This window comes from Cucurbita pepo, chromosome 19, assembly GCF_057944985.1.
Source record: "Cucurbita pepo subsp. pepo isolate OVF chromosome 19, ASM5794498v1, whole genome shotgun sequence".
NCBI lineage: Eukaryota > Viridiplantae > Streptophyta > Magnoliopsida > Cucurbitales > Cucurbitaceae > Cucurbita > Cucurbita pepo.
The window spans coordinates 9,048,407-9,061,571 of record NC_141816.1 but is presented as its reverse complement, the minus strand read 5'-3'; the positions used below and the strand labels follow the sequence as shown (position 1 = coordinate 9,061,571).

General features: G+C 33.6%; 2 protein-coding genes and 1 pseudogene across 2 annotated transcripts; 1 reads left to right on the top strand and 2 right to left on the bottom strand.

Moving 5' to 3' along the window:
- Positions 1-1,827: 1,827 nt before the first annotated feature.
- Positions 1,828-5,413, top strand: LOC111781139 (alpha/beta-Hydrolases superfamily protein). Its single transcript, XM_023661587.2, has 2 exons — positions 1,828-2,544; positions 4,978-5,413. The coding sequence occupies exons 1-2, from the start codon at positions 1,901-1,903 to the stop codon at positions 5,282-5,284; spliced, it is 951 nt and encodes a 316-aa protein (XP_023517355.2). The 5' UTR covers positions 1,828-1,900; the 3' UTR covers positions 5,285-5,413.
- Positions 5,414-9,287: 3,874 nt separating this feature from the next.
- LOC111782200 (RING-H2 finger protein ATL70 pseudogene) lies at positions 9,288-10,192 on the bottom strand (annotated as a pseudogene).
- A 1,301-nt stretch (positions 10,193-11,493) lies between these two features.
- Positions 11,494-12,737, bottom strand: LOC111781659 (syntaxin-121-like). Its single transcript, XM_023662345.2, has 2 exons — positions 12,084-12,737; positions 11,494-11,998 (listed from the first exon to the last, which is right to left on the bottom strand). Exons 1-2 carry the CDS (start codon positions 12,622-12,624, stop codon positions 11,637-11,639), a joined length of 903 nt encoding a protein of 300 aa, XP_023518113.2. The 5' UTR covers positions 12,625-12,737; the 3' UTR covers positions 11,494-11,636.
- Positions 12,738-13,165: the final 428 nt, after the last annotated feature.

The following is a 13,165-nucleotide window of genomic DNA, read 5'->3' as shown; positions in this document are numbered from 1 at the left end:
GCATGGTCCTCTGATTTCTTGTTCTTTGTTTTTGTTAGAATGGATCATGAATGTGTTTCATTATTTGTTTCTTTTTTTAATTTTTTAACCAGAAGTAAAGAAAATTTCTCAAAATTATTTTGTTCTTCTTTCATCTCCTTCCATCTTCCTATATATATATATATTTTGGAATTTCTTCAGGTTGATAGAAAACATTACACCCATATTTGTTTATGGTTTTATTAAAATTTCTTTTCGTGTAACAATAATGACACTTTCGTGTATTGTTTTGGCCATGGTGAAAAGTCATATTTGTAGCACCCTAAATTCCTGATTTCAAAGGTTTATTGACCATTTACATGAATTGTGACCTTTTTTCATATTCGAATGAAGTTGGATGAAGCGATAATATTACAGAGGATGATTTGTAATTGAGTTAGCTTTTTATCTTTTTTTTATTTATTTATTTCAATATAGGTATTGATTTAAAATTTGAGTATAGTTACTATTTTTAATTAATAATTAAAATGTAAAAGGGTATTTCCATAATGTATTATGAGTATGTACACGTCTCCTTAAGTTCAATTAATACGCAAAATTGACAATTGAATATACACTATTTACAACTTAGAAATTTGAACAAAAAATGCATTGTTTTAAAGGGTAACCTTAAAAAAGCAACCATTTAAATTATTAGGGGTTCAGGTCTCAATAATTGGAATGCTAAATTGCACAACGCCACCATCTTGGAGGCTGTAGCCTAGAGGTCAACTGCCTCATCACGTGACCCTTTTTGTTTCTTTATTTTCTTTATTTTGCTTTTTATTCAACCCTTGAAGTTTTAAATTTTCATCCCACTTACCTCACACTATTCTTTTATACTTTGCACCTTCCATATGCCCACATTAATGACCATACTTTTCGGTCGATATTATACATTTGGTCAATCATAAGTTTAATTTGTATATTAATATGTTTTGTGTGATGCTCGAGTAAAAAAGAGTTACATCAATGAAGCGACGCCATATTCAAACGAGAATAATTATGTGATAGCGAAGAAATATATATAAGAATGGATAGTTATTATTGATACCAATGATATACACATTTTCTGTAGGTGGCTTGATCATAGTAACTCTAAAATTAAATGTGTTCGACTTGTAATCCTAAGTTGAGTGGTCATTCAATAATTTTTCTAGAAAGATGTGAGAGAGAACAAAACATGCCAAAATAACTCGTGTTGATTCGTAGGAATAGTTTTTCAACTTTAGAAATAATTCAAGACATATTGAAAATGTTATACCCGGTAACGTTGAGAACGTTGCATTAACTTTATATCAATTTATCAGCTCATTGTTACAACTTAGACTAAAAAAACATCCATCATTGTACGTTGAATAATCCATATTTCAAAGTCCATATTAATATCATACTAATTAACCTAATATTTTCCCACTAAATCAACTTTAATTGAAAACTCTTTTCACCGACCCATATTTTTAAATTATAAATAATTACAGTGGCATGAAACAATAAACACCCAATTATTTAAACCTTAAATAATCTAAGTCGGCTAATTACCCCTTTTCATTAGTTATGTTTATTGTTACCCCAATTTAAGTAATAAAGCTGTCATTACCATTTTTAATTGACCTCTGTAAATTAAACAACATTAAAGATAATATTTTGACTAATTATTATTATTTTTTAATTTATTAGCCAATTTAAACATTTTTATTTTTACTTTTTTTAAAACGTCAATTTACTCATCCACCACCACTCCCATGTGAAATTACCATTCTACCCTCCCTTCGTCTCTGTATAAAAGCCTCTTGCCCCTTCCCTTCATTTCCACCATAATTAAAAAAAAAAAGAAAAAAAGAAAAAAGAAATATATATATATATATATATATACACACATATGGGTTCCCTTCCTTACATTGTCGAAGATTGCATGGGCGTGCTCCAACTCTACAGCGACGGCACCGTCTTCCGCTCCGACGAAATCCGCTTCCCGTTTCCAATCACCGACGACAGCTCCGTCGTCTTCCGCGACGTTCTCTACGATGCCGTTCACGGTCTCCACCTCCGTCTCATAAAACCAGCAGTATCATTAAATTCCAACACTAAACTTCCAGTCCTGTTCTTCCTCCACGGCGGTGGTTTCTGCGTTGGCTCCCGATCCTGGGCGAATCCGCACAATTGCTGCGTTCGGCTTGCCCTAGGGTTGGAAGCGCTAGTAGTCGTACCGGACTACCGTCTAGCACCGGAAAATCGGCTTCCTGCGGCGGTGGAAGACGGGGAAAAAGCGATTGAGTGGGTGAGAAAGGGGGAAGACGCGTGGATTGAAGAAGGAGCGGATTTGGAGAGGGTATTTGTGATGGGAGACTCGTCGGGAGGGAACATTGCGCATCATTTGGCGGTAGGGTTTGGGAATGATCGTGGAAGATTTGGAGTGAGAATTAGAGGATTTGTTTTAATGGCGCCGTTCTTCGGCGGAGTGGTGAGGACGAAATCAGAGGAGGGTCCGCCGGAAGATTTTCTGAACTTGGACGCGCTTGACAGGTACACGTCCTCCTCTCTCTCTAACTATAAGATTCCTTTTTTTTTTTCTTTTTTTTTTAATTATTATTATAATAATAGTGCATTTTTTTTTTCTTCAATAAATCTTAATTTGGTAACTTTTTAAAAAAATAAATTAATATTTCTCTGTAAATTTTGAAAAATATGATTTTTTTATACAACATTTAGGGCTAATTACTTAATTATACTCTTTTTAGTAAAAGAAAAAAATAAATAAAACTAACTATAAAAATTAATATTAAGATTTATAAAATAGACAGAGAAAATTGATATTTTAAATTTAAAATTATTAGGGAAAATTATCACTGTATTATATTATTTATGTATTATTATTATTATTAGAAGTTATATTGTTTAAATATTTTATCTAAAATCAATTGCACAATTCAAATGACGAAAATAACCCTAGATAAATATCACAAAATTTCAGAAGTATTTTTTTTTTAAAACACATAAATACCACAAAATTTTATTTTTAAAATCAGAATATTAATCAAATTTGTTACCCAATCTTGGCTTTTAAAAATTCAGTCTACCATGCAATATATATATATATATATATATCATATTTTTATTATTTTTATAATTCTATCCATTGGTCTAAATATTTGAATTTTTTTTTTAATCTCTCAATTTCCTTGATTCTTTGAAGAAAATTTCTATAAGATAATAAAATTAGTTATTTTGTTTTTGGAAAAAAAGAAAAAAGGGGAGTGAGAAAATAATAAAAAGTAGAAGAAAAAGAAAGAAAAGAAGGCATGCAGTGCAAATGGATGATGGGAAAATAGTCAAAACCAAATAGTTGACTTTCTTTTCTTCTCAATCTAACCTAATCTTCTATCATCTTCCCAAACATCTATTTCCACCTCATCACCCACTCCACGTGGCTATTATTCTTTTCCTAGTCAGCCACAAAATATTATTTTTTTTATTTATTTATTTATATATAGAAAAAAGTATATTTCTATTTTGAATGTTAAAGGTTGAAATCTATGGTCCACTCCTAACCACTCTCTTATTATTTATATTATTTATTTATTTATTTAATTTATTAAAAAATGAATTTAAGAAAATAATTTCTTAGAAATGTCATATTCAAATCTCCACCAGGTAAAATGAGAGATCTAGTCTATGCCTTGGACTTTTGACCCACCATTATCACACCACAACTTCCTGGATTTATTGCTAAAATCCAAATCACACAATATATATACCTAAACTAAAATAATTATAATTATAGTAATATAAAAATACCAAAAATTAGAGTTCATGAAAAATAAATTTGGTGTAATTTGAGTTTAATATCTTAAATTAAGAGATGATGAGATAAGATTCAATTAAATTTGATCTTCGTCAGCAAATAAAAAATAAAAATTTAATGTTTGGAGCCATATTTTTCTTCCTTTCTGATATTTTATAAGAGCACTTACAAATTATAATGCATTTAGAAAGTGACTTTTAAGGGAAAAAAAAAACATTATTGAAGTTTTAATTATAATATTTTACTGAAATCTGTTAGGATTTAGCCACTTCATTTATATTTATTTAAAAAAAAATTAATGGATAAGTTCATTCAATTAAACTTATCCATTAATTTAATTTATTTGACCTAAATCTTTTAACTTTTCAAATATGATTGTTTTTTTGTTTTGTTTTTGTTTTGTTTCATAGTGGTGTTACAATCAACTGATTATAGTTTAAACAAAATTATGGAGGAGACAATGATTAAACAATGAAATAAAAGAAGCATAGTGGAAGGTTTAATAATCTCATACCCTAATTATGCACTAACTAATTACATTTTCTTAATATTCTTTCCTTAAATCTCTCACACATAATTCATAAATAAAGTTCGAATCTTTTGGAAAAAGAGAGGGAAAGCGACTTATGGATTCTAACCAGATCTCTATGCTTCATAAACTCATTCCCTTTGTAGTGATGTCACAACCCAACCACTCAAACCTATACTTATTTGTGGATAACACTATAGAATATATACAAAATATATCTATATCATATATATATATAATTTATCAAACAAGGTCGATATGTGTAATAGCCCAAGTCCAGTGCTAACAGATATGTCTGTTTTGGCCTTCCTCTTTCCGGCTTCTCCTCGAGGTTTTAAAACGTGTCTGTTAGGAAGAAGTTTCCTCACCTTTATAAAAAATGCTTCGTGGGGTCTTATAATCCACCTTCCTTCAAGGCCAGCGTCTTCGCTGGCACTCGTTCTCCTCTCTAATCGATGTGGGATCTCACAATAAGTACTGGCATTGGCATTGAAATTATTTATAAACATAAAAAAGGTGTCCTTCAAGTATCGATGTCAACATCCGAGTGGATGAATGACATTACTAAGATTGGAAGACATGTCTTTTATGAACACTTTAATGAGTCTCACAATTGATGGATCAGGTTTTGGAGGCTATCATTACCCTTGGGAGAAGATAGAGACCACCCATTGGCAAACCCATTTGGGCCATCAAGCAAGAGCCTTGAAGGAGTGAATTTGGAGCCGATCATGGTGATGGTTGGTGAAAATGAATTGCTGAAAGACAGAGTCCAACACTATGCCAAAACACTCTCACAATTGGGACACAGAATTGAGTATGTGGAGTTTGAAGGCAAACAACATGGGTTCTTCACTAGTTCTCAAGATACTCAACTGGGCGATCAAGTCCTGGCTATTATCAAACGTTTTATGCTTCAAAACTCTCTTTGAATTTCACATACTGAATTATCCTGATGAACTATCCATAGTGTACTTCCATGTGATTCATGAAAGTTTGTCAAAGATAATAAGTTGAATAAACAAATGGTAACAGGTGTTCTTCGATCGGAGATTTACAGAGTTTTCTGCCTATTTTTCAGTCCTCTATTCAAAATCAAAATCCTAACCCACGAGATTGGCCTAAACCATACTCTTTTGGCCATCGAAGATTCAATAGAAACATTTAGAACAAAGTCAATATATCATTTCTCTTTGTACCACTAACTAGGGGTGTACATTTAATCTGACAACTTGGACCAATCCAATCGAATTATAGGGGTTGGGTTGGGTTCATTTTTTTGAACCCGAACTGATTCAAGATGAATAAACCATCGGTTAAATACCATAAACCCGCTCAGAAGTTTAAGAACTGAAGGGTTGATAGACACAATCAATTGCATGTATCAGTTTTCTACAAGGCCCCACCGCATTTGCACCCATACTTTTCAGCTTTTTCATGGTTAGATTTACCAGCTGAACTTATTGATACCTTTTCTCCGAAAAATACCCACGAGTTGGATATTGAAAGCTTTATCTTGATTTTGGGGCCTGATATCTTGCTTCAATGGTTCTTTCAATGTCAAATTACAATGAACAGGGGAAGGTTTCAGACTTTGTAGCTTAACATTTTAGAAGCCGATGGCAGCACAGCTGCGGACACTTCTAAACATGTCTTTCAAGAGCTCCTGATTGGCATTTTGTTACTTCTTTGGCAAGTGGTTGCAGCTGACTTTGTCCAGCAATGGAGGTTGAGGATTTTTGAGCTATCGCCATAGAAGGCACTAGGATTTCGACTATCTGCTTCTTTGCCACCACCCAACTATCATCTCCGTGCATATCCAAACCAACAATGGAGTTTGAAGAGCCAGAAAGATGACTAAGAGTAATATTCTGTCTTTGTTTCGTTTTCACCATCTCACTGATTATTTCATAGTTTATAGACAATAAGCAACTGAAGCTGTTGATCCGAAGAAACAAGATAAATTATACAGAAAACGTAACAAGACTATATATCACAATGTAGCTACTTCCTAATGGGATACACAATATTGTCCTGCAAAAAGACCACCAAGTTATCCATGAACCATAGATATACGTTCAGCAGTAGCCTAACTCAAATACCAGTTTAAACAACAAGATATACTTCCAGTCTCAGAAGATCCATCAAGATGGAAATTTGGCAAAAGGTCAAGGCTAACATTCTTATTTTGTATGCTCAAAAACCTAACCTTCTACAGTTTTGGATATAGATGTGCTTCTACAGTTTTGGCTAACATCACTAAACTAAAACACATATCCATTACCAACAATTGGATGAAAGTACATCACGGATTCTAAATCCTGTTGTAAGTTGTCAAGAAAATGTATTGTCGTAACTCTAATTTAGTTCATAATCATTTTGATTCATATTTTCATTTATTTTGGTTCATTTTCTCGTTTATTTGGTTCATGTATAAGAATTAGTATTGCTATATCTATACAAAGGCTTGTCTAGCATTGTTTGGAGGTGTGGAGTCATTGTCATTTTGTATTTGTCTAGAGGCAATTGGGAGGAATTTTGTAAAAGAGACTTAGTAGTGTGAGAGGAATTTTGTAATCGATCTTACTTCCGTCTCTGCTACATTAGGTATCAGAATGTTTTGGTTCCGTCTCTGCTACATTAGGTATCAGAATGTTTTGGTTGTGGCATTAAGGTATAACTAGTGGTATAAGAGCATGGAAGGTTGTGGCATTATACACAACAAATCCTTTACACACTAAATAATTAACTTTTTGATTTTGATGTGAACAAATTCTGTAGTATCAAACCTAAAGACCTGAAGGATTCCCCAGTTCCTCACTCCTTCAGCCTTCCCAACTGTGATTTTGTATACTTCTTCCACTCATTGCATTCCTTTACAAGTTTGACAATCCGCATGAACTTCAAAGATCTAACCATTTAACAAGGAGATATCTAAAATTTGAAAAATCGTAGCCTCGAAATGAGATGTCATAGGCTAATTTGCATTCTATCGCTAACAATCCTCACAATTTACACAGGCCAAAACGGCCTCTGCACTTGGAAAATACAGCGTACAGAACTGCACCTACGTATTTCACGAGGTAATACCAAACATTATATACATCAAGCGATAGCGTTTATCCAAGACTAATTTCTGTATTGAAAAACAAAATTGACACAGAAAATCAACAAAATAACACAACGTCTAATCACAGAAAAGAAAATTGCACGCGCAAAAAACTCAAAACTGATTATGGACCTGAAGATTCTAAAGATCGCCTAAGTGTGGTTGATCTTCTTGGAATGCTATTTAAGCTCGAAATCATAAATTTCAACTTCATTTCAACATCTCAGACGCAAACAATTTCTACAAAATCCGAATATAAGAAGAATAGCGGTAACGTACCAGCAATCGGATCTCCTCGAGAGAAAGCGAAGGTCGGCGGCATGTGGTAACAAGGATAATGGATGGTGTGATGAATCTGGTAAAGAACCTGAAGTGAAGATTTGGATGAGTCTCTCTTCTCTCTATGTTCGTTCTCCACTTCTCCGTTTCTGAAATTGCTACCAAAATTCTTCGCCGTCGTCTTCATTTGAATAGAAAATGGCTTACAAATTTCGGATAAATAAATATTAAGCGAAATTAATTCTTTTTGGGAAATTTTCAATTTTTTTTATTCAAATTTGAAAATGGTGTAACAAATTTTTATCATAAAATCTTATTTTCGAGATAAACATTATAATCTTTACGTAAATAATCGTTGCAATATTTATTAGTTTTTTTTTTAAATATTAATTAAACAATATTCTCATGTGTTTAATAGTATGGTTTGGATCTGTTTGTAAAAATTAATAAAATAAAAAAAAAAAAAAATTGATATTGTTCCCTTTGAGTATAAGCTCTAGTGGCTTTGCTTTGAGCTTCTCTAAAATGCCTCACATCAATGGAAAGAATATTATTTAATTATAAATCCATGATCATTCCCTAAATTAGCCGATGTGGGACTTTTATCATCCAACCGAATAAAATGTAAAAAAAAAACTATCACGTATCTGATTCAAAATTTATGAAATTAAAAATAATATTGAGTCTAATACCATATCTGGTCGTAAAAATCAAAATCCATATATTCTTTAAAGATTTAGACGTCTATCGAACAATGGAGCAGTAAATTCTCTATTTTGAACATAAGGTTTAAATCTTAATGCATGTTAGATATATCTTTCCGTTATTCGTGTTTTTTTTGCAGGCAAATGAGAAATGTTCGAGATACTATGATTCAATAACTTTTTTAAAATCATTCTAAAACATGTTTTCAATTATTTAAAATTAATTTTCATTCGGTTACCTTTAAAAGCATAAAATCGAAGATTAAGTCGATGAGGTGGAGTAGTAGGATGCAACTGAAAGGAGAAATTTTGTAGAGATCGGAGCCTCCTCCTCCTCTGTTTTGATGATCAGTCATCAACGAATTACGCATTCCCAAGCATCGAACACTCCGCATCATTAATCAGAATCAAGATTTGTTGTAAGTTGTCGTGAAAATGTATTATCATAACTCTCATTTAGTTCATACCCCTCGATGATTCATATCTCATTTATTTTGGTTATTAACTCTCGTTCAGTTAATAACACTTCTAGTTCATATTCTCGGTTCATGTAGGAGAATTAATATTGTTATGTTTATATAAAATAAAAGTATAGCATTGTTTTGAGATGTGGAATCATTATCATTTTGTATGTTAGTGATACACAGATAAACACTGTGGTTACAGCGATTGGCTACCACCGGTGAATTTAAGAGAATTTCTCTTCTTATTGAACCATGTAAATCTTTGTGTCTTTTGGTTTAATTTTCTATTTGTGGGTGTGTGCGCCATCGATCTTGCTTCCACTTCCGCTGCAACAATTCGATATCATAATATTTTAGTTATGACATTTGGCAAAAATAATTAAGTATCAGAGCATTGAAGGTTGTACCATTACGACATAACAAGTAATATCAGAGTTTTGAAGGTTGTGGCATTACGGTACCAGAAGCGGTATCGAAACATTGAAAGTTATGGTATTATAGCATAACAAGATTCTCGAGAGTACGAAAATTTTGTTGAGGAGAATCGGAGATTGAGGGTGAGAGTTTCTAACTATGGCGATCGCGATTGAGGAGTCGGATCTATCCGTAACAAACGAATGAATGGAGAAAACGCGGTCGGATCGTCTTCTTCAACCGTGCCATCTCGCCAATGGAACTTGCTCCGCCAGAGGAGTCGATAACGGCGTCGGAATAGGCGAGGTCCGGCAAACCGGACAGGTTGGGTGAAGCCTCAGCCACGGATCGACGCACTTGAGATGGAACAAATGACCGCAATCAGGCAAAATCCGAAGAACATCGGAGTTTTTGTAATCGGCCAAACAGATAGAGCAACAAGAAGCAGAGGAATCGTTGTTCTGAATCTTCGCCTCTGAATACAGCAATTTCGGAAAATTCCTAATCGTCTCCTGATCGATTCCGATATCGACGACAACAACGGCATCCTCCTCCGCCAGCCGCGGCGGCGGAGGCGGCGAGAGATTGGCGTTGCTCTGAATCCCGGAGGTCGGTGATTGGGCGACTCTGGTGCAGTAATAGGAAGCCAAGAGGATTGTAGTGATGAGAATCAAAAGCCCTAACGAGACGCCGATTCCATATCCGTCTTCGCCGATGTTGCCTGAGGACAGAAATCCGCCGCCGTCGTCGGTGCCGTTGTTCATCACGGTGAGATGCAGAGGAGCAATAGCCGCAGCCGGAGAGGGAAAACGGTGAGAAGATTGGATTTATCAGTTGCCATTGTTGGAAGTCTCATTGATTATTTTGGAAATTTTTTATGGCTCTATTCAAAAGTCAATGCCAATTAAGGTTTATTTATAATGCATAATGTTTGACTCTTTTTTTCACTAAATATTAAAATTTATTGACCATTGATGCAATATTTAAATACATTTATATGGTTCATTTTTTTAATTCAAAAATATATCAGATGAATATAGCAACTTTAACACTTTATTCCCAAACGAAGATCTCTGGAGAGTAATGTTCGAGATCTTACTTTGTGGATTTTCTCTCGGATCTTGATTGAAGATGGAACCTCAACAACACGAGTCTTTCTTCTCTTCAAGAAGAAGCTCCGACCGGGACTCCGTCAATTTACTTTTCCCTATCAAGTTTCCTTTCAACTTTATTTCTCATACTTTTACCTTGGAGGATTGCTGAGGGTCAACATGCCCATTTTGCCCTCTGACTTTGACCGACCTTACAAACTCAGTTAAGAAATAACTGGGATAAGGGAAGAATTCTCCCATTAACTAAACGAAAATGGAACATGAATTATTTTTAAAATAGAAATTATCCATTAATTTTTTTAAAAAAATGATTTTTTTTTATAAAGAAAATATATAAAAAGATGTGTTTCGGATATACAGTCTCATTCGAAGTTAAACAAAGGTGCTATTGAAGCATTGAGTCCCTATGGTATCTCGTACGCATTCCGACCATTGACCGAACCAAATAAGTCAACTTCAAAGTGGATTTGTTGTGTGAAGAGGGAAATTTTTTTCCATAGGGAACTGATCCCCTGAATTCCTCGATTCAATCCCGCAAAAATAAATTGAGAATTTTGCGGAAATGGAAATTGAAATAGGAGGCGGTTTTACTGTCTCCGCTCCGTTTCGTAGACATCTCTACTAAGAATTTAAACATGTGATCGTTCGGATAAAATATTAAAATTAATCCAATTTATAAGAATTAGAAATAAAATTGAAAATTAAAGACAAAATAAAATTCTATATTTAGGGTTTAAAAAATGAAGTCAACGGGTATGCATGTGACCATTGGATGAATAAATACATTGGCTAAAGATTTAATTATTTAATTATAAATGATAATTGATGATAAAGTTATTACACTACAAACATCATTCAATGTTTGAAAATGACAATATAATAAGTGACATAAATTTCACTAATTTTATTTCAAAATAATTACAATATAGCCATTAAAAATTATTCCTTTGAATTTGATGCCGTTCGGTCTCGTTCATTTTATTTTTTTTAAAGTTTTAATAACCGACGCATAATCATACGCTTCTAAGAAAATATCAACACGCTTTGAGCATCAATATATCGAGCAATCTATACTATATTATATTTAAAGTTGATAATTTTTATAGTTCATTGCACGATGACACTTCAAAGATTAAATAATTTTTTAGAACAACAAAAATTAAAGTAAAAAACAAAATAGTTGTAAACGATGCTCGTAAACATTACTTCTTGTTGGCGAGGACGACAGAAAGAATAATGATGAAGAGGATAAATATAAAAGCAGCACCGCCTATGCACATCCATTTTCTCGTGTTTTTTTGGTAGTGTCTTGCGGTTTGTAGCTCAGTGGCACCGCGCTTGATGGCAGAGTTGGCTCGAGTCACTTGGCTCTCAATGTCGTCCAAATGCTGCCCTTGTGTTTGGACCAACACCGCCATGTCCATGAACACTTGGTGTAGCTCTTTCAAGTTCTTCTCAATGTCCTTCACTGCATCGTGTCTTTCTTGAATCTCTTGGATTGTTTCGAGAACTTTGCCTTTTCCTTGCTTTTGTATAGCTTTTTGTAGGAATGTCTCGCTTTCACCTTTATCATACCATATATACACTGTTTTTAATTACGGGAAATGAAAATCTAAAATAATCACAAATTCAAGAACCGAAAACCGAACCTGTAGAGATCAAGAGATCGATCGTCTTCTCATCGGGATTCTCCCCTGTAATCGTAAAATATCTTCGTTCGATTGTCTCCTTATACGTCGACGAGATCTCCTCTCTCAACCGGTTGAAATTCTCCATCGAATCACAAAGATTCTTCCTCAATCCATTGACAACGGAAGTTCTAGACCGGTCAGCAGAGGAGCCATAGCCACAACCAGGAAGATTTCGATTCTCGGTATTGGACCGGTCGAGTTCCTCCAATCGAAGCTTGATAAACCTAGCTTTCTTCAAAGCCAAAGTCAAATCTGATTCCATTCGAGATCGAAGATCCTTAATCGCCTTCGAGTTATGCAAAGTCTTACTATGTTCATGAGAATTCTGGAGGCTTCGATGGAGGCGTTCGAGCTCCGCCAATTCCGCCTTCACGGACTCGACATCTTCAAAGAAATTGTTGAGATTGATAGTCGTTGACGACGGAACGTCGGGGGCCATCTCGACAGAGTGGTGGTGCGGATCCCGACGAAAGGAATCGGAGGAAAACAAATCATTCATAGTGATTCTTTTACTCTAAATCTCAATGATCTTGAGGAATTAAGAGAAAAATGGAATGGCGATTAGGAATTTAATGAGGGTGGAGCGGCAAGGTTGACTTTTCAAATACCTTAGAACAAGTCTTCTACTTCCTTTATTTTATTTTATTAATTTATATATATATATTATTATTATTATTATTATTATTATTATTTTAATTGGGTTTTTTTTTTCTTTTTTTTGTTATTTTATACCCATAAGCTCAAATTTTCTTAAAATTAAAAATATTTTTTAGTAATTATTAAACAAGAATATTATAGTTTTAAATATTTATTTATTTATTTATTTATTCACCTTAAGTTAAATAGTACAACATGTTTGACTTAGATATACGTAACAATCATTCTACAATATTTGGAAGTCAACGCATAACCAGCTAAGATAAACACTCCACCTCTCACCAACTCCCCTTCCTAATTAATTATTTAAATTAAACAAATTAGAGGTTATTTTTTTTATTAAAAATTTATATTATAAATATGAGGAAAAAAAATGTTACGAG